At 44.6% G+C, this 26870-nt stretch overlaps 1 protein-coding gene across 1 annotated transcript; it reads left to right on the plus strand.

The window, feature by feature from the left end:
- The first annotated feature begins 202 nt into the window (after window positions 1-202).
- On the plus strand, window positions 203-26499 carry RMND5A (required for meiotic nuclear division 5 homolog A). Its single transcript, XM_032962646.2, has 9 exons — window positions 203-502; window positions 5832-5977; window positions 7090-7227; window positions 8665-8765; window positions 11042-11208; window positions 12180-12345; window positions 13516-13618; window positions 17278-17432; window positions 23593-26499. The coding sequence occupies exons 1-9, from the start codon at window positions 367-369 to the stop codon at window positions 23654-23656; spliced, it is 1176 nt and encodes a 391-aa protein (XP_032818537.1). The 5' UTR covers window positions 203-366; the 3' UTR covers window positions 23657-26499.
- The last annotated feature ends 371 nt before the right edge of the window (window positions 26500-26870 follow it).

Consider the following 26870-nt stretch of genomic DNA (forward strand, 5'->3'; position numbering starts at 1 on the left):
TTAGCGTCACCAAAACATAAAAAAACCACCCTACAACAACCATTTAGAAACCCTAACACCGATACGCGACTCGAGCGATTCGAACCACCCCCATTGGGCCGCAGCCAACGGCGCGTGCAACGGCCTCGAGCCAATGGGAGGCGCCCTCGCGACCGACCGGACCAATCGGCGAGGCGGCGGCGGCGACGGCTACGCGCACTCGCTGTGCGAAATACAAAGCGGTCGGCCACGACGAGACGGTGGTTGAAGTCGGGGTGAAGAAGAAGAAGAAGCACAACAACAGCGGCGGTGGCGGCCTCCGCGGCGTCTGTGGTGGCGGCGGCGGCGGCGGTGGTGGCGGTGGAGGAGAAGAACAACAACAACAACATGGAGCAGTGCGTGAACGTGGAGCGGGAGGTGGACCGCGTGCTGCAGAAGTTCTCCGCCTATGGCGAGCACTGCGAGAGAACCCTGGAGAACCTTGCGCAGTACGTGACGGGCATTCGCCAGGAGCTCGCGGGAAGTGAGTGGAGCTGTGTAGGCCTCGGACAAGGCCAAGCACCCCCCCCACCACCACCACCACACACACCGGCCTCGTACCGTTGCTGACACTTTGTTTGTGTCATGCGCGACCGCAGTTTTTGTGTAGTAATTGTTTTGTTTCACGTGCTGTGTGTGTGTGTGTTTTGATTTGTATCGTGATGGCTTGTGCAGACCCAGACTGGTAGTGTTGGATTAAGGCCTCTGCCCACGCCGTGCCAGTCATGGAGGCGGTTTGTTCGTCCACAATTACTTCAACCCGCACGTTGCTCCATGCGAGTTAGTGAAGTGGTTGTAAGGATGAGGGTACCAATAATGGCTCGGCTATCACGACTGTGTGGTGTACAGTCCTTGTTCAAATCAACTGCTGGATGAAGGCATCCCAAGCCGTGCGGGTCGTGGGCGGATGGGTTAATGTATCGCCGTGCTTTTGAAGGCCGTTACGGGTTGGTGAAAGCGAAGGGCATAGAGACGCACAGTACAACCCGTGGGGTTTTTGTTGTTGTTGTTGCACAGCCCTCTCTGCTACCCACCACGTACATAATTTATAATGAAGTTTGAAGTTATGCTTGCTAGCAAAATGGGAATGTTGATGCTAATAATAGCGAGGATGCTACTAATAGCGTTGAGTGCGACTGTTCTCCGTCTTACCCAACAACGATTCGATTCAGGAGTGTATCATATTTTTGGCTCGTTTTGTATTGTTTGTGCTGTACATTCTTTTGTTTTTAGTCTACTTTCTACCCTTGTCCACTACCTTTGTACCCTATGGTTTTGTCGTTCTCTTCACTTCATTTTACTACCGGAACTTTCACGTCTATACACATCGTGTCTCGGTTGTTTTGTCTTATCTATCGTCTGTTGTCTGCTGGTCTACAAGCCTGTCTCGTCTTCACAGTCTGTATTGGCTGGGGTGTTTGTGTCGTCGTCTGTACCGTTTACTGTCCCTAATTTGCGCTGTCCTTAATTCTAGATTTGAAGTTTTCGTGACTGCAGGGATCCATACTCTTTGGTTCTTTCGGTAAAGTCACGTAGGTCACAAAATAAATTAAATCACGACGTTTCGGGCGCAACACAAGCGTCCGTCATCAGGTGGTACAACCACAGCAGGAAACAGCTGCTGAAGTGGGCAAATAGAGGGTTTGTGCTGTCTTGTTTGATTTAGTGCCTGCACTGTCCCATTTTTTCTGTACTGTACTCTCTTTGCTGTACTCTTGCTCATTCGTGTTGTCCGCGCTGTCTCGTTCATTTCCCACTGTCCCCATTTTCCTATCTCTCTCTTGTATACTATTGTTTAGACTTCCTGGCTTGTACGGTCTTGTGTGTCCAGTGTTTACCCTCACTCTACTGTGCCCGCCCTCTGAAGTGTCCGTGTGGTAGTACCACGTGGCACGCGAGAAGTAATCCCCCCCCCCCAACAAAACACGTGCGTGGAGTCTGTAATTCAATAACGCGTCTAATAAAAGCTGTTGATTCTTAAAGAAAGAGTCAACGCAGGAGAAACAACGTATTGTTGACACGCAGCTGGGGTGGGTGGGGGGTCCTGTCAATGTCTTGAGACGGTTATAAGCTTCCCTAATGAGAAGGATAAAACTAAATTGTCGTGCGGGATGCAATAACATAGAACTAGATTTAAATTATTGTACACACCTTTAGAATTACTGCGTCACCGCAATGCCATTAATGTGCTAGAATGTAGCACCAGAATCATGCCTGGGGTCAATTGTAAATGACTATTCTACAGCAGTGATCGCTGTTTCAAGGTGATGCCATCCCATGCGCAGTGTTTAAATGTCTATACAAATAATTTCAATCTCGTTTTTTTTCTCTGTAATGTGATAGCATCTCACGCTGTAGTCTTAAAGGGTGCTTTTTTTCCCCCTACTCATTAGCAAAGCTTCAATCCACGTCGAGACACACACCCCTGGTAGTGTACAGATCAAAAATGCCATTCTCCCCCCCCCCCCCCTCATGTTGACTTTATTTAATAAACAATGGCTTGTATTAGATATGTTACTGAATTACAAACCCCACGCGTGATTTTGTTGGGAAACTCTTTAATCAATAACACTGCCTTAAAAAGAAACATACATTTTGTGGCGTTTTGTGTGCCTTTGCCCTAAATTACTGTACGCCTAATTATGCATTTTTCTTTTAAGGCATTGTTATTAAACTCGGCACCACCGAATATTTTTTTTATTTCAAACGGGCTGTGTGCACTGAACATTCACTCTTAAAAGCGCACAGTAAGTGTAGGGATGTCAGTTTTGGCATTGTTAGCTCCAGGTGTTGAAACATAGGAGTCATGTATTATTTTTGTTGTCAAAAGCATGGGCATTTGTTGACTGAGCTTGTCATCGATCGCTAGTCAAACGCTGGATGTTGATTGGTCACTGACCATGTGAATGTGGAATTAACAACCACAGGCTCAGGGCTGCCAGCTGAGATGGACACAGCCATAAGACTGTTCCTCAACGCTGAAACGACCAAAGTTATGTTATTATCTGGCTTACCCAAACCCATCTACCAATCTCTTCATTTTGTTGCTTTGGATTTGCTCCCTTTTGAGCAAGTTGACACATTTAAAGATCTAGACATTCTGGACTCGAAACTGTATTTTAAGATCCACATTGTCCACATGGCTAAACAATGACAACTAAATTGGATTCCTTTACAGAAACAAATGCTTATTCCACCTCAATTTTGGATGAATGGCACCATCCTGCCAATATTTGATTATTGAGACACCATCTACCACCTAGCTGCTAAATTTGCCTTAAAACGTCTCATTCTATTATACCGTTAACCGAAAGAAGTTCAGCATACATACGTACATTAATTAAAATCTGTCCCCCCTGGATATACGGACCATCACTGTGCTAGCTTCACCCTTAAAGGTCCTCTTAAACAAATCCACCAGTTACCTAAAGGGCCACATATTTCCTCCAACTCCCTCCGGTAGCCTCAGAAGTGCCTACAAAAAAATAAATGTGCTAAAACTTTGATTATTTTATTTTATTTCCGTGTTGCTGCTCCACGTTTCTTGAATACTCGTGCCGCTCTTTCACAGCTTGGTTCCTTCCTTCCATATTAAAATAAAACAGAGCATACTTGCACCTGTACCTCACTTATTCTGGCGCCTCTTGCTCCCACATGTTCAATTTGCATGTGTTTGTCACTTAGACTAAAATATAGAGCTTACCTGCACCAGTCCCTAACTTTTCAATTTTACATTTGCACTGTTTTTGACTTTCATATCTTTCGTTTACGATAATTAAATATATTATTTAGTGTGCAGTATTCCTAAAGGACCCGATACTCATTCTCTGCAATCTTACTGTTTTTGTTTTGTTGTTGCTGTGCTCGCACATCATGGATCTCCCCTGTAACATAGCCGGGCAACTGGATAAACAGCGTCATCCATGTGTAGTGAGTCCAACTGAGTCGCAGACGTTATCTTGGGAGCGACACTATTTATTCCGCAACTGAACACAACATTACACATTCTACATCGGGTCTCGAATTCCCATCTAACCACACTACGGCAGAACTAGACACAGTTCGCTATCCCGGCCCGGACCACAAGCTGGGTCCCGGACCGCGTGGCTAGAGGCTTCTTCTCCCCGATGTGGATCTTCGTAACACCAGCACGCGAAGAACCTCGAGCTCCTCACGGGGCCCCCGTTATATGCCCCTCGGCTGGGGCTGGCTCCGCCCTTCACCCCGCCCACCTTCCAGATCTCTCGAGCTCTTTCTCGAAGGTTCCCGAGAGCTCTTTTATACCACGTGACCGCCCAGCGGCCCCACCCCGTCCACCGGTGGCTCCCCTCCAATATCATCCGGTCACGTGTCAGCAGGTCAACCAGCGTATCATGCCCCAACGTAACCCTGGCTGGCTGACGCTCCCTCTCGTTCCCACACCGGGAGCCCACACCGCACGCTGCTCGCGCTGACCAGCGCTCACCCAAGCCCCGCTAGGGCTGGTACTACACCCCGTAACCGGGCTGCACATAATGACAACACATTATCCGCTGTGGCTTCGTAAGCCCGGCACCACAGTGACAATTTCAGTCACTACAAGTCACAATTGACATTGTGACTTGTTTGAGTTAGTGGAAAGTATATTTGCTCATTGCCAAATAAACAATCCAACGTCAGCCATAATTGTTCTTACCATACGAGTGACAGCTGTAGCTATGTAGGTTTTCTTAAAATTTCCATAGGTTATAAACATGTTAAGGGAGTGCATTAGCAAGGAGGGTTTTGTTTAGCATGGTCCTGGCACAAAGGCAGTGGAGTCATATGTTTCTGCCGCTTATTGTGCACATGCTTGGTGTAAGGAATGTTCATTATTACTGTAATGCATTGCATACAGGTTACAGCTGTGTGTGCTTTTTATATACTAGCATATGTTATGTATTTGGCAAGTGCGGTTTTGCTTCTCTTTGGGGATTGTGCGTGTTGTGGTGCAACTGGTACGTGGTGATGGAGAGGACCTTGTTCTTATTCATATTCTTAGCTCTTTCGGTAAAGTCACGTTGAAAGAGCTAAGAATATGAATTACTGCAGTCACGAAAGCTTTAAATCAAGACCTTGTTCTTGTTAAGTGTATTCAAATGTAGTAGTGTGTAATTTTTTTGTTCACAAGTATACATACCTCCTATAAAAGTATCTTTTTACTGAAAGTGATGGTATTGCCAGCATCAGCTTATTGAAGTGGTAGTCGTGTATTTTGCCCTCTAAATTACAGATGATCTGTGTGAAAATCAAAAGTCTTATCTAATCCAATTAAGATAATAGGGTTTTTTCTCCTTTTTTTCTGGCAACAAAACAGGCGTTAAGATGTTAAAACACCAAACTGAAACCTTCCGCAAGGAATCTTGTCTGCATTAACCACAATGCTTGCGGTCAGAATGCAAACAAAAAAAGTGAATATATGCATTGTCCTTGAAACTGATTGGTCCACACCAGAGAGACAGCTTTCTTCGTCTCAGATGGTGTTAGACCAGAGGACGCCAATTAACTTCACCATCACTAATCACGTACATCTCTCTGAAGCCTCATGTTAAACTGGTTAGTACAGTATTATGATAATATACAATCTTGAATTATGTTTTTGATCTGTGGCGACAAGTGGTTTTCGGTTTTTTTTACGCCTGTTATACTGACACCACAGTCCGTCTGAGCTTCTTAGACCAATGATATATAATTGTGTTTATACATTGACTTTTTTTTCCCCCCCGAGCATTGTGCCGCACAATGTGCAAAGCGGTCTGACTGGTTGTCCACGTTTCTCCCCCTCTTTGCGAAAGTGGGCGACGAGGCGGAGCTGAGTGCCACCCATGCCCTGGTGCTGTCCCACTGCTGCAAGAAGATCCGTGACACGGTGCAGAAGCTGGCGTCCGATCACAAGGACATCCACGGCAGTGTCTCCAAAGTGGGGAAAGCCATTGACAGGGTGAGGGCCAAGCTTATGATGGGATTTAATTCGTGTCCAGCACAAGCTGTGAAATGGCATTGTCAAGTTTGCTTTAATGCACCGCAGCACGTTTAGTTGACTTTTTGTTTTCCGAGAATTTTGTTTTGTCTACTCGTGTAATGTCCTGTTTTTTTATCATAGTTGCTGAGCACAAGCCCAAAGGCCCAAAAACGCCAAACAGCTAAAAACTAATGGCACATGTAATAGATCATTGTTAACTTGGGAACGGAGAGATGGGAGGGAATTACAAAGACAAGCAGTGTGAGGAAAGAAGCAGCCATATAAGTGTTTGACTCATACCTGCAATATGGTGGTTGCAGGTATGGGTCCGATGGGCTGAATCCTGTAATGGTGTATATATGTATTTCTGTGAGTCGGCTTTGCTGGAGTTGATAAAGCCTATAAATGTTCAGTAAACCCATGAACTGTCTAGATGTGCCATATGCTCCAAATGGTCATTAAACACCCTATGAGATATTTGTAAAGTAAACTCCTTGTGGTCCAGTTTTGTAGGTCAATTATACAATTTACCTCCAAATAACATTAAAAATAAATGTATTAATTGCCTCTCATTTCCTTGTATAATTATTATGTACTGCCATTTGTCAGTCCACTGGAATGAAGGCCTTCCCCATACCATAACAACCGTGGGGGTTATTTGACTATACACCACGCTCATCAGTACGAGTTACTTAATTGAGGTTGGATGCCCAGGACTGGCTCGGATATCACTCGCTCGTGATATTAGCCATGGTCAGGAAGCAAACTCTGTATCCGGGCTTGTAGCAGTGGCACACTGGTGATAACAATGATATCTAATTCTCTTTAACCTGTTTGCATTTTAACTCTTTGCATTTTAATATTCAAAGTGCTCAAACAGCCACCTCTGTATTTATATCCTTCTAAAAGTGTTCGACTATTAACGCCCGAACACGACTGTTGCATACAAGAATTGGATCACCGTGTTCACTCAACAGTCTTGAGTGCTGCTTTGTGAGAGGCGTCATTCGAACGTCGTCTTCAAGCTAGTCCCTTGGTCGTTTTGGGGTCATTGGAGCACGAGCATCTCCTGGTCACTGCCGTCCTTGTAGAATTTCGAACCCGACATCAGCAGCGTGGCGGTGGATGGGGTGTTCAGCACGCCCGAGAGACAGCAACTCCTCAACGATGTGATCGTGGAGCACCTGTTCAGGCAGGGCATGCTGGATGTTGGCGAGCAGCTCTGTCAGGTAAGGCATGTCATGTTCTCTCTTTCTCTCTTCCCCAATCCCAAGACGTTAGTCCCAAGCTGTGTGCCTGTATACTTGTGTAACAGTTACCCAACATGGACATGTTCACCCTGTCTTATCAATCCACTGCAGGATGAGGGCCTCCCCACACCCACCTTGTGGGGCAGTGGTGGATACTCAATTGTACTTCACCACGATGGTTATGGTGTGGGTTGGTGAGGATGCTTGGGGGCGGCGGGGGTGGGGAATGCTGAGAAATACGTTTTTCAGGGCTGCACATTCACCCTAGACTGGGTAAGTGAGCAGTTCAAATTAATTGGCATTCAGGAGATGAATGCCAGTGTCGAGGTCTGCTGCTTGCCGCAACAAGAGGGCTTCAGATGTGAGCAGTGTGTCAAGTGCATGTATGAGTCGCTCTGATTAAGCCATTTCGTATGCATCTCAATGCCGCCGACTTAGTTTTTTGTACTAGTTGCAACGACTTAGGGACGTGTTTCTGAAGTCTGTGAAGAGCGTCGCTCTGTATGGTCAGCAGTGGTCATCCTGTCAGTGGACTGGCTCGCACCACGTGAATGTGGGATTTCCTGTCATATGGCAACAACTGCCTTTCCACATCATTGTGTATATGTATAAGCCTCTGTGTGTGTCTTAATGGCTAACATGAAAGCTCTCGTGGCTCTAAAAGCACCAGCGTAGTCTTGCGTGCGCATCACTTGATCATGTGTGCATTTTTGTGGCGTTCATTCCCTTTCCTCATGCGTTTGTAAGCATGCGTATTTGTACATTGCACTCACGTGTTCTTGGCGTATAGGAATACAATGCTCTATTTCAGGCAAAGCGTCTCCCTAAATGTGAGCAATGTGGTGACACTAATTTATGTCGCCCCTGGTGGAAAGTTCAAATTCTTGTGGGTGTGGGCCAGTTTTTTGACAGGATGACCAATTCTCCTAAATATACTGAAGCGGTATTCTTTTTTTATTAACCTTGGAACAGTGACGAGCTGACCTTACACCATTGACCACACTGACAGGGCAGTATATACAACCTTCATCCAGCAGTGTATTGACCGTGGCTCATGATAATGAGTATACAGGATTATGGTATGTTATAATTAACATGGAATTTCATAAGCAATGTATAAAAAATTTGGTTTAAAGCTTCCGTGACTGCAGTGATTCATAATCTTGGTTCTTTCGGTAAAGTCACGTTGAAGGGAAACAATAAAATAATAAAATATATATTGTGAGTATTTTGTTTCCCTTCAACGTGACTTTACCGAAAGAACCAAGAATATCAATGTCTAAAAGTTAGTAAACATTGTCGAATGTGTGTTCTTGTACAGTAATTGCACGGTCGTGTTTTTACAATATTGCCTATGAGATATTGTGTCGACATTAAGCACTTGTAAACAATGTGCGGATGCTTGTGTGTGAGTAGGAAGCTGGGCTACCTCTTGACCAGAATCAGAAGGAGCCATTTATTGAGCTCAATAGGATCCTGGAGGCCCTGAAGATGCACGACCTTCGACCTGCCCTGGCGTATGTATTGACAATATCCGTGACAATTATAATTTATAGTCATTGATCAACTAATCATGCTGGCTGTAGGAAACGAGCTCCCACCCTGTGAAGGGAGATGTCTGGGTTGCTTTCTAGGCAACTTGTACGCATCACTGTGGTTGTGGGGTGCTGTGATGGCAAATTAATTTGTCTGGGAGAGAGCATGGCCTCTGAAGCCCTTTTAGACATCCATCCCCCTCCTTCCCCTTCACGAATTATATCGGTAACGTACTCGTGCTAGCCACCAAACATAGACGGTCACTGCATCACGCGCTTTCAGATGCGCTGGAATGCTCTTCCGATATTATCAAGTACTGGAACTATGCACTTTTAAATCTAGATGGAAAACGAATTTCTTTAGATATGCTGTTTGTGTTGAGTTTTTTGTTCTTCCCCTGCACCTCTGATTAATGATCACGGTTGGCTACGTATGGTGCAAAAGAAATTCAACATATATACGTGCCCTGGCTGAAATGCCTGGTTTCTCTTTCAAGAAGCGTCACTTCCATCACACAACTAGTGGCACACAGCCTAGGCATAGACCTAGAACATAGGACCTACGTGTTGTTTGAGTGATCTTATTCATAGCCCTTTTTGACTTGTATATGTTCTGTGGCCGATTATTTAACAGTCGGCAAAGTTTCCTGAAGATGTGAGAGCACTTTGGTGGTAGGCCATTGTGAATTGATGTCATGGCCGAATTGGTAACTACAGTACTATAAATACATATTTGCATAACATATCTATTTATATGCCGGCTTTAGACAGATGAATGGCTGGATCTTGATTAACAGGAGTCGCTTGCAGATAATGTAGGAGACGATGCCAACTAAAGCTTTACAGTATTGTACCTAAGAGCTTAGCTGACTCAGATTTTTAATCTCTTTCACAGATTTAGCATTTTCATAGCAGCTTATAAGCTGCATAAAAAAATGAAATACTAATAAGTCCGTGTAACAATTGTTTTGTGAATATGCTAAGTGGACTGACTCCCAGTTCTGTTTTATGCTTAAAAAAATGAATCAGCAGGAGGAGCATTTGGATAAAGGTTTCAATACTTTTTATTAAAATATAAATTCCAAGTTTGCATCTTCCCAATAGGCACATGTGGAAAAGTTGATATATACTTGTTTACATGTAGCATAGATATAAAATAACCCTTATGTGCTAAAGTTACTAATGGGATCTTCAGTAAGAATTTGTATGTCATTGGCACTTAAATGCCATGGAATTTTAAAGAGCCTTTTTACGACAAGGTCACGACCGTGATGTAAAGGGGGAGAAAAAGACGGACGTAAAAAAGGAGACGTCTCAGACGCTGGGGTAAATGATAACCTCCACACGCATCCCCGAGTGCTGCAGACACCAAAACCCACATTATCAGAAGAGGCCTAGAGAAAATCCATAAATGTGATGGAACAAGAGGCCAATCAAGCCCATCGTCTCAACAAATAAGCATTGAATAGCAAAACTGCAATCTTGTCTTCATTCAATTTAAAAGTTAGGTCCATTTCATGGAAAGATATAATTTACCCTTTAGAACGGCTAATAGAGATATGAGCATAACCCCCACTGCCTGCTTGAGACGAGAAATACAGTGACTTTTTTAGTTGAGACCTGAGTGACACTTTCGTCGATACAAGTCGCTCAAGAGCTGGAATAAACTGAATGCAGTCCAGCACAAAAAGTAGACTTTCTTTGCCCCATTATATGTAACATGCCATATCACAACTTGGCATTCAAAATATCCTGCGACACTTCTCGTGGATACGTAGGCTTTGAATGAGGCTATTATCGTTCTTGCCTTAGTGCCCCAACCCAGGCCATCTGCCGAATCACTAGCCACACCTCACTTAAATTTCAGGACGTTCGTATGTTCTTATTAACCCTTTGCCATACTGAGACGGCTACAAGTTGCTAAGTGGGTGTCCCGCTCACCGCTGAATTTCGGAACACGCAAGGCTTTCAGGGTTAATTTTATTGAGAGATGCATAGTGCTGTTGCTTTTAAAGACATTGTACTCACCATTGATAACGTAGCGACACGACTGCAATCTACGATAGCCGGTGCCAAACTGCCACGCCCTCCCGGATGGCCTTGCGTGAGCCTCGGTACCGATGAAGTATTTTTTTTGTATTTTCTTCTGGTTCGTGACCTACGTATACGTCATCAGAACGGAATCGGAAGAGAAACTGATGACATACACATACGTTATCGGAACGGGAGAAAGGGTTAACTTTAGTATTTTTCACCAGATGGGCTGTGTCGAACCGCGAGCGCTTGCTCGCGCAGAACAGCTCTCTGGAGTTCAAGCTACATCGTCTCTACTTTATCCAACTGCTGTCGGGCGGTGGAACTAAGCAGCGGGAGGCATTGGAGTACGCACGCAATTTTCAGCCCTTTGCCAGCCAGCACCAAAAAGGTATGGGTGTTTGCGTGTATGTGTGGTGAGCGGAGCGCCGGGCAGCTGAAACGCAGAGTGTTGGCACAGTGGGGGAGCACAAGTTGGTATATCTGTCGGTCATCGCACTTGGTCAACCCATTGCACCTGGGTCTTTTCCGTGACGTGCCAGCGAGCCTCGACACTTTACGCGGCCTCAAAGTGCACAAGCACCGTCGTGACATCACCACCACTTAGTGGTGAACGACGGTTGTTGTTGGTGAGTGGTAGCGTAGCAGTAGACTCACTGCGGTACTCAACCTGGAAATCTCGATTATATTCACGGCGATGACCAACATCAGTGATGAATATCTGAACTGGTTCTAGGTCTTCTCTAGTTCTAATCTTAATCTCTGTCTAGTGGAAACCTGCCTACCAGCAGTGGTGTGAGCAGCAATTTCAGGGCTGCAGACATTCCAGGGCTGCACCTTGATCTTTATATAAGTTCATATAGTATTGTATATAACATGTGAATAGGGTTGTACACATCTGTGTAGGCATTCATGAGCCATTGCTGCATATTCCACATCGCTGTGGTAGGTATCAGATACTGTACAATAAAACCTTGGATTGCGAGCATAATTCGTTCCGGAAACGTGTTTGTAATCCAAAGCACTCGTATATCAAAGCACTCGTATATTAGTTGTGATGACGTGACGCTCGACAGAGTATATGTACTACTCGTATTGCAAGACCTCGCTCGTTTATCAAATTAATATTTATTTTAAAAAAATTGCTCGTCTTGCAAAACACTCGCAGACCAAGTTACTCGCAATCCAAGGTTTTACTGTACTCGGTTTCACTGCATTGCAAGGAATGGTCCACCCATATGCAGTGGCTTGTTGTGCTTTGGTATCGGTGCCCTTTGCAGTACTGATTTGGTGAAGGTGTTGTGTTAAGAGTAAAGTTGAATTGTCTCTAGAAAGTTCTTTCATCTTCCTATTTGCTTGCAGATATCCAGGTGCTCATGGGCAGCCTCATGTACCTGCGCCAGGGCATCGAGCATTCTCCCTACACCCACCTGCTGGACACAAATCAGTGGGCGGAGATCTGCGACCTGTTCACCCGCGATGCCTGTGCTCTGCTCGGGCTATCTGTTGAGTCGCCGCTCAGTGTCAGGTACAGTTTAACCCCTGAATGTTGCACTACCGTCAAAAATGTGGATTGTGTCTATTAGCATAGGCATTGCCGATTCATAATGGTCTTATCAGGAGTGTGATTTATGACTACGCAACTGAAACTGATCGTTTATAGTAAACCCTCTCCTGAATCACTCCCATAAATAGCAGACCTCGACATTGGCATTTAGCTCCTGAACAAGAATAGTCAGGTCAAATGAACGTTGAATGTGTTCCTCCATTGGTGGTTCTGAGTTGGTGGAACTTCCACTGTTATCCACTGATTGGGATTGAACATGCAACCTTCTGATTGCATGTGAAGCACTCTAACTATAATGCCATCGCGTAGTGGTGCACTCGTATGCAATCCAGTGCTTTGCCGGAAAGGGTAAAACTCTTATATTTTCATACTTTGATACTGGAAAAAAATTCCCATTTTGTAGCTGCTCACCCAGAGTTTTAAATGCTCTGATAGTGCATTGTCTTTGTATTTCGCCTATTGGCGTTCTCTGGTCTGACACTGGTGAGACTAGGCCCTAAAGAAGGCTGTCTGGTGTAGGCCCATCAGTTTCAAAGACAATGCATATATTATCAAAGCATGTTTGTTTGCATGTTCACCACAAGTGTGTGTGGTTAATGCAAACTTGATTCCAACTGGATCAGCCGTTCCATTGTTGCAGCCTGCATCTTAATGTCTACAAAATATTAGCCAATGGTGCTCCCTGCAGTAACGTTGTCAATTAGCACGGTTGGCCACTTACGGTGTGAAAAGTTCACCGCACATACAGTGCCAATTAAAAGTGTCATAGCATTTGAAAAAAGTGGCTTCTTTGTGCCAAAAATAGCTTTGGCCACATTTCAAAATTAGAAAATCACCAATGGTTGTATTATAAACAAAACCTACACTTTTCCGTATCGACAGTTCCCTTGGGTCTGTCTCTTTTACTCTTTGGTTCTATTGGGTAAAGTCTATTGGGTAAAGACCAATAGAACCAAAGAGTATGGATCCTAGCAGTCACGAAAGCTTTAAATCTAGATTCTGCCTCTTTTGCAAATGCGTGTGACGGAACTCTGAAATGACGGTCGGTAATTAAAGTCAGAATGAATATTGTGTTAACGGAGATTGCTTTGCTCTCCACCATTGAATTGTTGTTTATTTGCTCCCTTGTAGTTTTTCCGCTGGCTGCATTGCCCTGCCGTCCCTCATCAACATCAAGGCGGTGATAGAGCAGAGACAGTGCACGGGCGTGTGGAATCAAAAGGATGAGCTGCCGGTAGGGGGCATGTTAGGACTGCGTGCGTTATCCGTGCGAGGAGCTGTTAAGTTGTTTTTCACTGCACAGGCATGCGGGCAGCAGGGTTTACCCACTCACAGGGAGTACATCCAACCTCTATCACAATTTCTCAGTTTTCATCTTGGTGTTTCATGACGCTGGTGCGGATTGTGTGCGAATATTTAGTCTGCGCCAGATTTGATAGAATTTTGTTTGCAGTTTCGATGTCGTCATAGTCTGCTGGCTTGAGTGATGTTAATTGATGTACACTTCAGTAAGAACATTTTAATCATTTCCCGTTCCGAGACGGCTGCAAGTTGCACGGTGGGTCATGTTCGCCGCTGAATCTCGGAGCGTGCAAGCAGTTAGCATTAATTTGATTTATAGCAGCAAAGCACTGCTATTTTTGAATACATTGTACTCGCTGCAGAGAACTGCACCAACACGACCGCACTTTATGATAGCTGGCACCAAACTATGCCACATGCCCTCCCACGCATGGCCTTTTACTTCCGATTCCGTTCTGATAACGTACACATCCTGTGCAGACACTTTGGCTTCCACCGTCGGAATGTGGAAATTTACTCCGCTGATTCAGGGCTGCTAAACCCCTTGGCTGTTTTAGAAGAGAGACACTGCCCTTTTTTTAGGAGCCCGTTTTAGTTTAATCATTGTGCACATGCATGAGGTTTTTACTCTTAAATTACGAAGCTATAATTGCCCTAACATGTTAATTTCCCATTACGTCGTGTGACACTGCAGAAAGTAAAATGCATTACTCGCCCCACATTTTTTTAATGGAAATCTGATCGCACGCGCACACTCCCACCAGATAACACGCGCCCCCCAACTTTTGATTTAAACTACATGGAAAAAAGTTCCATAATCCTGAGAATTTGGTATCACTAAATATATTATCAGCACAAGTGATCATTTATTCACGTGCATTTTGATCGGTAATATTAAATATTTTACGGAGTTTTGTTATTTATTTTCTATTATTTCTCGAGCGTTTTTTTTCCCCCCCAAAAAACTTTAACTTTGCCCTCAATTTTTATGTTCGTGTAATTGTATCCTTGCTAAAAATATATTAGTCAAAGCCCCTGAGTGTTAGGTTCATGTGATGGGTGACCAAACTTCTTGACCCTATGAGCCCTATGCCAGCATCTCTATTTGGCGTTGAGTCACAAGACGCACGATGACTTTACACCAGCGTTCTCAGGCACGGCCAGTTCGCTGCTGACGCTTGCTTGCTAGCTGGCCTGCCGGCCGTAGAGTTTTGAAATTAGAAGTTCGAAGTCTGTGGTGAGGTGTGGTTAACATCTTACCGCCGTGAGACACGAAGCTGAGGTTTTGCCACCCCCGGTCTAATTAATATTTTTTTAAATGCTGTCCACTGTGTTCGCCAGGGGGCGCTTAAACTCGCCAAAACTACCTGACTTCACCCAGTCCGCTGTACACTCTGGTTGGATTAAGAAAGCGTCGATACATTGACACTTTTGACACTGTCCCACAATGAGGATATTGTTTTCAGCTGTGCACATGAAATTTGATTGAAACCTGACCATTACTGGTCTGGTGGTCTTCTAATGTACCTCCAATCAGTATTATGAATTGTATGTGAATTGTGTGCTGTCAAAGCAGTGAAAAGCATGAAGCGGTGTTAATGTGAAGAGACCAGTACAGAGTTGTTTGGAACTCTGCTGTACTTTTTAATGTATGTTGGATATTCCAGTTGGATAGCATGCTTATCGCTAAGCCAATTGGCAACACATTTACTGTCATATCTGACTGCAAGTGTTGTATGATTTTCTTAGCACATGTTGCAGAAGTTAACACCCTTGGTATGCAATTTACAAGAGTTTGTAATTCGGTAACACCGTTGCATACTGTTATCACCCGTTAAAATGTATTAACAGTGCAAAAGTTGATCTTGCATTCATCTTGTTGTTATGTCTGACTTGTAAAATAGATGCTGTATTTCAATCTTCTTACACTTTGTAATAAATTGGGAGCTTTAATTGAAAAGTCCTTCAAGTCACCATTGATTTAAATCAGGCATTCTTCATATAACACACTATCGTCCATGCTGGTTAATAAACATTAATTTACATACTTTTTTTAGTTTTATAAGGTTCATGTTAAACACCATTTGTGCCAAAACCAATATATATTAAATATATAAATAGTCTGTGTAGAAGGAATTGTGGCACAGTGGTTGGTGCACTGTGTTGTAAATGTCAGTGTCCTGGTATCAATTCCCAGCCAGGTACATCAGTGGTGAGTAGCTTTTAAACCTGGCCAGAGCCTTCCCATAAAACAACTCCGTTTTAAATGTTTCCTTGGCAAGATGTATACACACCGTGAGCTGGCCGAACACGGTGCTGGCCACACCGTCGCCAGGTCAAGTGTCATGCCAGCCTCATGTGCTCGCTATCAGCACGGGTCACCACTGGATGTGGCTTCTCCACATAATGGTGTTAATGCAATATTTTGTGCTGCTCTACCCCAGCTCTGGGGTGCCTAGCCCAGCGTTGTGCTGCTCCCCGTCTGTGGAGTGTCTTGCCCAGTGTTGTGCTGCTGCCGCCCGTCTGTGGAGTGCCTAGCCCAGTGTTGTGCTGCTGCTGCTGCTGCTTGTCTGTGGAGTGCCTAGCCCAGTGTTGTGCTGCTGCCGCCCGTCTGTGGAGTGTCTAGCCCAGTGTTGTGCTGCTGCCGCCCGTCTGTGGAGTGCCTAGCCCAGTGTTGTGCTGCTGCTCCCCGTCTGTGGAGTGTCTAGCCCAGTGTTGTGCTGCTGCCGCCCGTCTGTGGAGTGCCTAGCCCAGTGTTGTGCTGCTGCCGCCCATCTGTGGAGTGCCTAGCCCAGTGTTGTGCTGCTGCCGCCCGTCTGTGGAGTGCCTAGCCCAGTGTTGTGCTGCTGCCGCCCGTCTGTGGAGTGTCTAGCCCAGTGTTGTGCTGCTGCTCCCCGTCTGTGGAGTGCCTAGCCCAGTGTTGTGCTGCTCCCCGTCTGGAGTGCCTAGCCAAGTATCGTACTGCTGCTGCCTGTCTCTGGAGTGCCTTGCCCAGTGTTGTGCTGCTCCCCGTCTGTGGGGTGCCTCGCCCAGTGTTCTTAAAACCATGCCTCGACGCATTTGTTTTATTTGTCGGTTCTCTCAATTAGCTCCAATGCCTCTTAGTTTTACCTCCCCTTGGCCAACGGACTATCCGTTTATTAATTTTTGTGATGATCATAGTCTTGAATGTAGAAAATACAGTCTATAAATGTAATATATTCTCATCAAGTTTAAGTGTTGATGGTGGATAATTTTGACTTGTGTATCTTTGTCTTTATAGTGTGGGGGGCTGTAGTGCAACAGTTAGCACGCTACGCTATGAACCCGGCGATCCGTACTCGATTCACGCTCACGGCCAACACCAGTAACGGTTATCTGAACCTGTTCTGGGCCTCACCTAGGTCGACTTAGCCTTAAATGAGTACCTGATACAATGTGTAAATGTTGCCACTCTGGAGACAAGGCGGCCGGGCGTGGTGCTGGCCACCCACCCCCTTGTGTGATGTGCCGGCCTTCATAGCTGCTACTCGCTTAACAGCGCTTGCCCCAACAGTCTATTAAGGCTATAACGGCGGGTCTATGTCTTTGTGTCTGCGTGTTCGTCTGTAGATCGAGATCGATCTGGGCAAGGGCTGCTGGTACCACTCGGTGTTCGCCTGCCCAATCCTCCGACAGCAGACGACGGAATCGAACCCCCCGATGCGCCTCGTGTGCGGCCACGTCATCTCGCGAGACGCCCTCAACAAGCTCGTCAACGGAAACAAGTGTGTGCTCGAGCCAGGGGAACAAGTAATCAGAGTCTGGAGGATCTGCGTTCGCAGCGATCCATGGCAACTGGGGAACTATCACCTTCAAGGGGAGCCGTGGTGGCGAGATGTTAACTACCTCGCGTGGTGTACAGGAGGTCGTGGGTGTGATCCCGACCCTGATGCCTGCTGTATATTTGGAGTTTGCATATTATCCCCATGGTAGCGTGAAATTTTCTCCGGGTCCTTTGGTTTTTCCCTCCACATTGAGAATCAACATGCACTCGGAGTATTTGGCTCCTGCTATACATTTCCACGTGATAAGCCACTTCATTGAGTTATCATTTGTGGCCAGGTCGCTTATGAAAAAAAGCTACATAGCTCAATGCGGCTTACCTGTTAAAAGAAAAATAATTTATAGTTTACATCCGTCAACATAACAGCGTACGATAGGCAACTCGGTTTACAACTACCGTTGCTTCGGGGAGCGATGCGTAGCCAAGGTGAGGCCGGCAGGGGCGGGTACAAGTTGTAATGTGTAATTGGATTGAGATGTGTGGGGTGTTGTGCCAATTCCCCCCCACCGTGCCATCTGACTATTAGCGATGCGGTGTTTCAAGAGAAGCACCCTCTCATTTAGCGAGGAGATGGATATATATTCTTGGTTCTTTAGGTAAAGTCACGTAGAAGGGAAACAATAAAATAATAAAAAAAATAATACAAATATAAAAAAATAAAATTCTCACGACGTTTCGACTGCAACACAAGCAATCATCATCAGGTGTGAAAACCAGAGCAAGAAAATTTGACAGTTTGTTCAGATGGACGAGTCCATCTTTGTTCGGAAAAGAGGAGGGGGGAGACGAAAATAATGGACGCGGTCTGAAAGCCACCGTAAGCGTGAACAATCAATTAAGACCCGAAATGGTTTATCAAATCCTTCCAATATAAAATTTTCTTGCTGTGGTTTTCACACCTGATTTAATTTAATTATCTTATTGTTTCCCTTCTTCGTGACTTTACCGAAAGAACCAAGAATATGAATCCCTGCAGTCACGAAAGCTTTAAATCAAAATTTGAGGAGATGGCTATTGTGTTAAATCGCCAATTACGTTCCAATCGAAAGTGAAACAAAGCCCTCAGCAGGCAGTCGAGTTTTGCATCGCGTTTCCCGGAATGACTTTGGAAGTTCAACCGTTTCTTCCCCTTCTTAAATTGACTCTTTCGGGTTTGCTGTCTGTCTTTGCAATGCACAGTTATACAATTGTGCCATTGGCTCAACGAGGTGAAATCACCATTACTCGACGGTGTTTTTGAGCAGCCATTGATGACGGTGCTCAAGAGTACGAAATAGCCAAGAAGTGAGAACCTGATTATATCGAGTGGGGCAGTCGAAGATCCTCACCTCTCTGTGGTGTCGGGTTCGTAAACGGTTTTCCTTCATCAGTGGCTTGTCACAAGTCTCGTATAATGCAGGAGTAGCTCTACGGTATCGCCTAATGGCACAGTAGCCCGGGCAGAGCACTTCAGCCAGCGCTGCTGAGATTGCCGAGCATGCAACTCATGCCGCCACGAAGCATGCGCGTGTTTCCGTGACTTTTTCAGTATATAATGACCATTTACCGCATGAAGGAAACCCGTTCAAGTAACATGGGTTTGGTACTTAGTTTAGTTCAACTTGGCAATTAGGGTTATCTGTACACGTGCTTCATTATTCCCTTGTATGTGTGTGTGCCAATTTGAACAAACTTACACGAATCCAAAAATCTCGGAAGTCACGTCAGCACTTGAGTATTTTTTTCTTCACTGTGCTTGTGCACCAGTTCACTGTGCTTGTGCAGCATCGCCAAATAATTTGTTTATACAAATCCACATTTTGACCAATGGACATTGCACTGATGTAGACTGCAACATTCAAACCCTGTACCCTAAAGCACTTGTGCGCTGCAAAATAAATAAATAAATATATGCTGGTATTAACTAGGACCAATTGTCACGCTGGAAACATGTTGCCTAGGGAACAGCTTCCATAGAAACGGCTGGCTGAGAAAGTCATAGGAGAGCATCAGCAGGGAGGCTGGTGTAGAGGTACTGGTCAGCCAATGGGTCCCTGCATGAGAGGCTGTGGCCAGTATGGGCATGCCTCTGAGTAGGATAGGTCTATAATGGTTCACACCAAGCCACATTTACTCCTAGCTAGAACCACTCAGATTCGCCCCCTCCCTCTGACTACAAGGGGAAAGCTGGAGCATGTACCTACAGGTCATGTGATACAACAGTTACACAATAGACACACAGATTGTCAATCGTATAAAAACTAATTACGATTTGTGGGAAATAGTTTGCCTGTAAAGTAAGTGGTAACAAAATCCAATTTAAAGTGCTAACAATAGTGTACAATACCCTTTGCTATTCATGGTTAGTGTTCGTCTGTTCGTACTATAAGGACCATGCTTTCTGTCTGTCTGTTGTCCATCCATCATGACTCACCAATCACAACACTCCCCATTGGCAGTCCGTTTTTTTATGGAGGTCACCTGGTCTGCACTGCCCTGCCCCCTGATTGGCCAGATTCAAAGTTCCCACTAAATGCTAGACCAGGGGTCGGGAACCTTTTTGACTAAGAGAGCCATGAAAGCAAAAAATTTGGAAATTTATTTCAGTGAGAGCCATATAATATATTTTAAAAGTGAATTCAACTAAATGTCAGTATAATAAGCCTCTGAATTTATTCTTTTAAATAATGTTGTTATAACACTCACCATTAATGCGACTTCTGGTGCTGCATGGATTTGCTGATGTCTTTGTAGTCGGGTTGGTACTTGGTGAGGTTAAGCTTCATGCAAGCGTTGAGGCTTTCATCCGTTAAACGTGATCGTAGGTTGGACTTGATGTTTTTAAGATGTGAGAATGACTGCTCACATGCATACGTAGATCCAAACATGGTCAATACAGCAATACTCACACGCTGCAGTGTGTGGTATGTGACAGGAAGCGCGTTCTAAGTTTTGAGAATCAGCTGGTCTTCGGGTTGGAGTTTTTTCATTTCTGTCCACATGTGCTTGCTCGCCAACTCCGCTTTCTGTCGTGTGATTCTTTCCAAATCTTCATTCAGTGACTTGAACTTATTCACCCACATGTCTGAGGCCTTCAGGTCAGCCACTTCTGCTTCAAAATCTCTGACGGAGACACCAGGGATGTAATTCAGGTCGGCTGTGTTCAGTGAACACTCGTTTGGATGGGTGATGAACTTAAAAAGACGAGTGTGCTCACGAAATTCTCCAAAGCGTGCTTTGAAGGACTGTAGGAGACTGGATGTGCAGCCAGCTAGCTGGTGGAGATCAAGGTTTTGAATGGGCTCACTTGCTGTGCATGCATCTTTAAATTGGCTCAGTTTTTCAAAATGTAGTAAACGACCTGTTTCAAGATCCGTGATGAAAAGCTCCAGCTTGTTTTCAAAAGCAAATACAGCTTATTGAAGGGATAACACTGTATTTCCAATGCCTTGCATTTTCACGTTGAGCTGGTTCAGATGTTCAGTCAGATCTACGAGATAGTAAAACTTGAGGAGCCACTCGGTGTCGGCTAGCTCAGGATGCCCGACGCCTTTCATTTCAAGGAAAGTCTGGATTTCGTTCAGGCAAGCCGCAAAACGGCTAAGCACCTTCCCTCTTGACAACCAACGCACATTGCTGTGCAAAAGCAGACCAGGATAGTTATTTACAACTTCATCCAGCAGTGTTTTAAACTGGCGATCATTTAAGGCTCGGGCAACAATAAAGTTGATCACACGAATGACCAGCGACATCACTTCGCCAAACTGCCTGTCACACATCTGAGCACAAAGTGCCTCCTGGTGTATAATGCAATGGAAACTTAGGATGGGTCTATTTTCATGTTCACGGAGAAGCGCCACAAATCCTTTGTTTTTCCCCACCATACACGGAGCACCATCAGTACACACTGAGAGAAGTTTATCCATAGGTAGACTTTTTTCTTGAGCAAACTCCATGAAAGACTTGAATAAATCCTCACCTCTTGTGGACCCTTTCAATGGCAGAACAGCAAGACTTTCTTCGCGCAGTGTGTCACCAACAGCATATCTTGCAATCACGCTGAACTGCGACAAATGGCTCACGTCTGTTGACTCATCCAAAGCCAGAGAAAAGAACGGCGCTGCATTTATGTCCTTCACTTGCGTTTCCTCCACTTTGTTTGCCATCACGATGGTACGATCATGAACAGTTCTTGCCGACAGAGGCATGTCTTGTATCCGTTTGATTATCTTGTCTTTGTTCGGAAGATCATCAAAAAGTTCATTGGCTACATCCAGCATGAACGTTTTAGCATACTCGCCATCTGTGAATGGTTTTCCGTTCCTCACTATTGCTAAAGAACCAGCAAAGCTAGCCGAATTATAGTCACCTTGCCGGGTCCATACGCGGAGTTGCTGCTGGCTAGCTTGCACCCTGCTCAGAAGCTCTTGGCACGCTTTCTTTCTGCTGTCTCCCGCAGGGTATTTTGATGCAAAGGTAGCATGGCGCGTGTCGAAGTGCCGCTTTACATTCGACCGTTTCAACGATGTAATTTTGTCATTGCAAATTAGACACACCGCAGAACCCGCTCTCTCCACAAAGGCGAATTCTTCGGTCCATTCGTCCTGAAATGTACGATACTCGTCGTCTTTTTTTCTTTTCGCCATCTTCTTCGTCGAAGGGTTAGCTTTGAGCTAATGACCGAGCAGACGCAGTCTCAGACTGATTCAAAAGGGGGCGTTTACCTGTTTTACCCAGCAACGGCAAACGTAGGCCAGTATCATCCAATTAAAATAATGGACAATTGCTCCTGCAGCCCTGAACAGGACATGCGCAGTGAAAAATCGATGGATGGATTAAAACAAGTGAGAATATTTTGTTTTATCTGCGAGCCATATGCAATCATCAAAAGAGCCACATCTGGCTCGCGAGCCATAGGTTCCCGACCCCTGTGCTAGACCAATCCGCATGCTGTTTGGGTGCATGGGATGGGCAGCGCAAGGTCACTAGTGTAAAGTTAGAAATGTCAAGTTTACATTTGGCGGTTGCCAAAGTGAAGCTTGAAATGTCGGGAGTGTATGACGCTTTGTGATGTTGGTCCATCAACACTGAGCATGTGGTGAGTGGTCTGGTGGATGGTAAGTTTTTGGGTGAGTGACTAGTGAATGTCTGGTGAGTTGGTGAGCAGTGAGTGGTGGGTGAGTTGATGTCTGGTAAGTGGTGAATGGCAGAAGTGGGTCATCAGTTGCCATGTCACATCACCCCGTCTATTGGACGGGCTGACATCTCTTATGCATAATATGTAGCGTGTGATATGGAGCAAACCATTTATTCTGTGCATCATAAATGAGTGTCGTGATTTGGTAAATGAGGCACAATAAAAACAACTGAAGTGCTTTGGTGTACCTCCCAGACACTTTTATCGTGCATAACCTGATGCGAAGTTGTGTGCAGGGGGAAATAATAAAGTGGTTGGAATACTCCTTAGCATTATTTCAGTGATAATTTGTGCCGTATCTATTCCCTAATAGTGAAGTTGTGGCTGTCATATAGTGAGGGAAAAAAGTATTTGATCCCCTGCTGATTTAGTACGACAAAGAAATTATCAGTCTTTAATTTTAATGGTAGGTTTATTTGAACAGTGAGAGACAGAATAACAACAAAATCCAGTATAACACATCAAAAATGTTATAAATTGATTTGCATTTTAACGAGGGAATTAAGTATTTGACCCCTCTGCAATACATGACTTAGTACTTGGTGGCAAAACTCTTGTTGGCAATCACAGAGGTCAGACGTTTCTTGTAGTTGGCCACCAGCTTTGCACACATCTCAGGAGGGATTTTGTCCCACTCCTCTTTGCAGATCTTCTCCAAGTCATTAAGGTTTCAAGGCTGACGTTTGGCAACTCAAACCTTCAGCTCCCTCCACAGATTTTCTATGGGATTAAGGTCTGGAGACTGGCTAGGCCACTCCAGGACCTTAATGTGCTTCTTCTTGAGCCACTCCTTTGTTGCCTTGGCCGTGTGTTTTGGGTCATTGATAAAAAACATTCCATGATACAAACATTCCATGCAGATGCTCGTATTTCTTTGGTGGTCATTTGACCTCATTTCGTGTTTTCCCCCCTCTTCTTCCAACAGGCTTAAATGTCCCTACTGCCCCATGGAGCAAGCTCCCAGCGACGCCAAGCAGATCTTCTTCTAGGAAGATGGCACGGGCATCAGAATACGGCGTCTTGTTGGTTCGGGTCATAGGCCGCGCTCGCCCAAGAAGGGAGGGATGGGGGTAGTCCACATTTTAAAAATCCACGCGTCGGCCGAAACGTCACACCGCCACGTTTGTCACCACGGGCCGCCCCCTCATAACGATTGTCGGTGTCCCCCGTCGCGCTATGCCCGACCGTTGATTTTTTTGTTTGTTTTGCACACGGGGGGGGGGGGGGGGGGGGGGATTTGGGATTTGTGATCGCGTAAGTTTTTTTTTTCCGAATGAACGCGACGTACATAGCAGAGGGCAAAAAGTAATGCTGTTGCGAGAGAAGCTCTTGGCACGTGGAGCGAAACGTCGGATGTCATCCCGGCCAACGCGCGGGTACCAACCCGAATACGCATCTGAGAGGACCCGAGTGGTAAACCTTTTTTTTAAAGCGATGCACTCGGTCATCTCGGGCGACCCCCCCCCCCCCCTCCATAATCGCAACTGGTCATTGTATGATTGGCTGCTTGAGGTCATGTGGTCCTCTGTAGAGGCTGGAGAATGGGCGGCGAGTATACATTAAGTGTAGCTTTATTTGGTTCTGCTGTTGCATTCGAGTATTACTAGAATAGTAACACGAGGTTATTTATTATGTATTTGTAAAGAAATGAGGCAACATAACTTAAACACGCATACATCTTTGTGATTGAAAGAGTAGAGTTTTATATAGTTTTTTTTTAATTTTTACGATTGGGTTTCTGAAAGTGATTGGTTGAAAAGTGGTGTATTGAGATATGATGGTGCTTTGTTGTGCATGCATTCATTTTCTATTATTTCCACTCAATTAAAATGATAATAGAAACGTTTTCAGGATAAAAAGTCAGCTTTTGTTTTGGAAATCGTAGACCTTTTACAATAAACACTTGCTTCAAACTTTCTCCCAAGTGACGGTGTCTTGATAAATGTGCTTGGGGTTCGTGCTTTACATCGTTAATACTACAAGTTTGTGGCATAACTGATAATTTCCAGAGTTCTATATTTAGTTTAACACGTAGGCTTTCGCGACCAATATCTATAAGATATTTTTTTGTTAATGTTGTGGCTTGGCTCTCCAATACACCGGTGTGCTGTGCTAGTGACAAATTGGCATGTTCTGTTTACGTAACAACCCTTAACTATTTTGATTTAAAGCTTTCGTGACTGCAGTAATTCATATTCTTAGCTCTTTCGGTAAAGTCACGTTGAAGGGAAGCAATAAAATAAAATATATATAAAACAATAAAAATGTTCACGACGTTTCGACCATAACACAAACGGCCGTCATCAGGTGTGAAAAAAACAACGGAAAGAAACATTTGAAAAAAAAAACCCGACACTTTCAAATGTTTTTTTATTATTTTATTGTTTCCCTTCAACGTGACTTTACCGAAAGAGCTAAGAATATAACCCTTAACTGGTTGGCTGTGTCGGGTGGTGGCGGGTTTTGACGACATTTACACGATCTAACCCAAACAACCTCTTAGTTTTCGGGGAAGGCAAACGCAAAATGAATTATAAAGTACATTTTTAGCCCCATTGCTGCTTTTTAAAAGTTTTTTTTTCTTTTCGGTTTCTCGCAGGAAAAAAACACTTTGTGCTGAAACCAATGCAGTATCATCAACTGCTGTTTCGTCTAAATTTCAAAGTGGTACTCCATCAAAGAAAAACCCCACTGGCTCACAACCTTACACCCTACCCAACACATTGACCTCATCACTCGATGCCAATATAATTTATGAAGAAAATCAACGTGAACCCTTGCATGCTGTGGGGGTGGAGGCCGAGGTTCTGCTAATGTTATGAAACAAGTGTTCTGTCTTCACATTCAGTGTACAACTTTCTAGTTCATCTTCTTTGGTTCTTTCGGTAAAGTCACGTAGAATGAGAGTAAAATAATAAATTGATAAAATAAAATAACACAATATTCTCACGACGTTTCGGCCACAACACAAGCGGCCTTCAGCGCTGTCCTCCAGACAGTCTCGTCCCTTCACCTGATGAAGGCCGTTTGTGTTGTGGCCGAAACGTCGTGTGAATATTATTGTGTTATTTTATTTTAGCAATTTATTATTTTATTCTCATTCTACGTGACTTTACCGAAAGAACCAGAGAAGATGAATCCTTGCAGTCACGAAAGCTTTAAATCGAAATTTAACTTTCTAGTTGTTTTGCTCATCCAATAACACCACCTCCACTGGAAATAGCCCAACGTAAAAACAACAACTTTTCAACAATCTGCTTGTATCTTCGGGAACCTAAGGGTTTTTTTTCGTTGGCGTGGTCATGCTGTTTTTAGTTGGATGCTACATACATCAAATGCTGCATGCAACTAACTTTCAGGCTTTGCTCAAGAAGGGATAATTTGTGTGCTTGTTAATGCCACTTTGCTGGGTAAAATTACATTTGCCCCAAGTTTATTTGTTCTCATGAAATGTTGCATCGAAAGCAGAATTCGGCCCCTTAAGTGTATTTGCTTTCGTTGGCTGGATTAATCATTCAATTAAAACAACTACTCGTTCATTGATGTGTGATGCCGTGTACACCATGCCCATCCCTACCTTCCCGTGTGGAAACAAAGCAAATGCATTTCCAATTTCATTTAAAGTACACCCCAATCTTCTTTCTTAACGTATGGGTGTAAGAAGCTGCAATGTTGTAAAACTACACTGTGCCATATCTAAATGTAAGATTGCATGCAATGGCTGAATCTTCCCGGTGTAGAATGTAAGGAACTAATTGAACATGACCTTCATTTATCTTGTGTTTTTTCTCTCTGTAGATATAAAGACTGAAAATAAAGTTTTGTCTGATAAGGATGAATGTGACCTCTTCAATTACAGATATTGCCTTTGGGCATTCCGTTTGTAGGCTTGAAGCCATTATTAAACCTTCACTGTTGACACAACGTATGACATGTCTACAGGTTTTTTGCTTCGCCACGAGAGATGTGCTGCTGTATTAGTGGAAGAGGTGTGATGGGGTTAGCGTGCTGCGCCACGAACCCGGCGACCCGACTTCGATTCTCGCTCACGGTCAACAGCGATCCCTGGGCCTTCCCTAGATCGACTCAGCCTCTTTTGAGTACCTTGTGTGTTGTGTAAACATTGCCACTAGGGAGACAAAGGCGGCCGGGCGTGGTGCTGGCCACCCACCCCCTCGTGTAAAGCTCTGGCCTTCACAGGTG

Source organism: Petromyzon marinus, chromosome 29 (genome assembly GCF_048934315.1).
Source record: "Petromyzon marinus isolate PM22_M1 ecotype Great Lakes invasive population chromosome 29, UKy_Petmar_22M1.pri1.0, whole genome shotgun sequence".
In the NCBI taxonomy this organism is placed as follows: domain Eukaryota; kingdom Metazoa; phylum Chordata; class Hyperoartia; order Petromyzontiformes; family Petromyzontidae; genus Petromyzon; species Petromyzon marinus.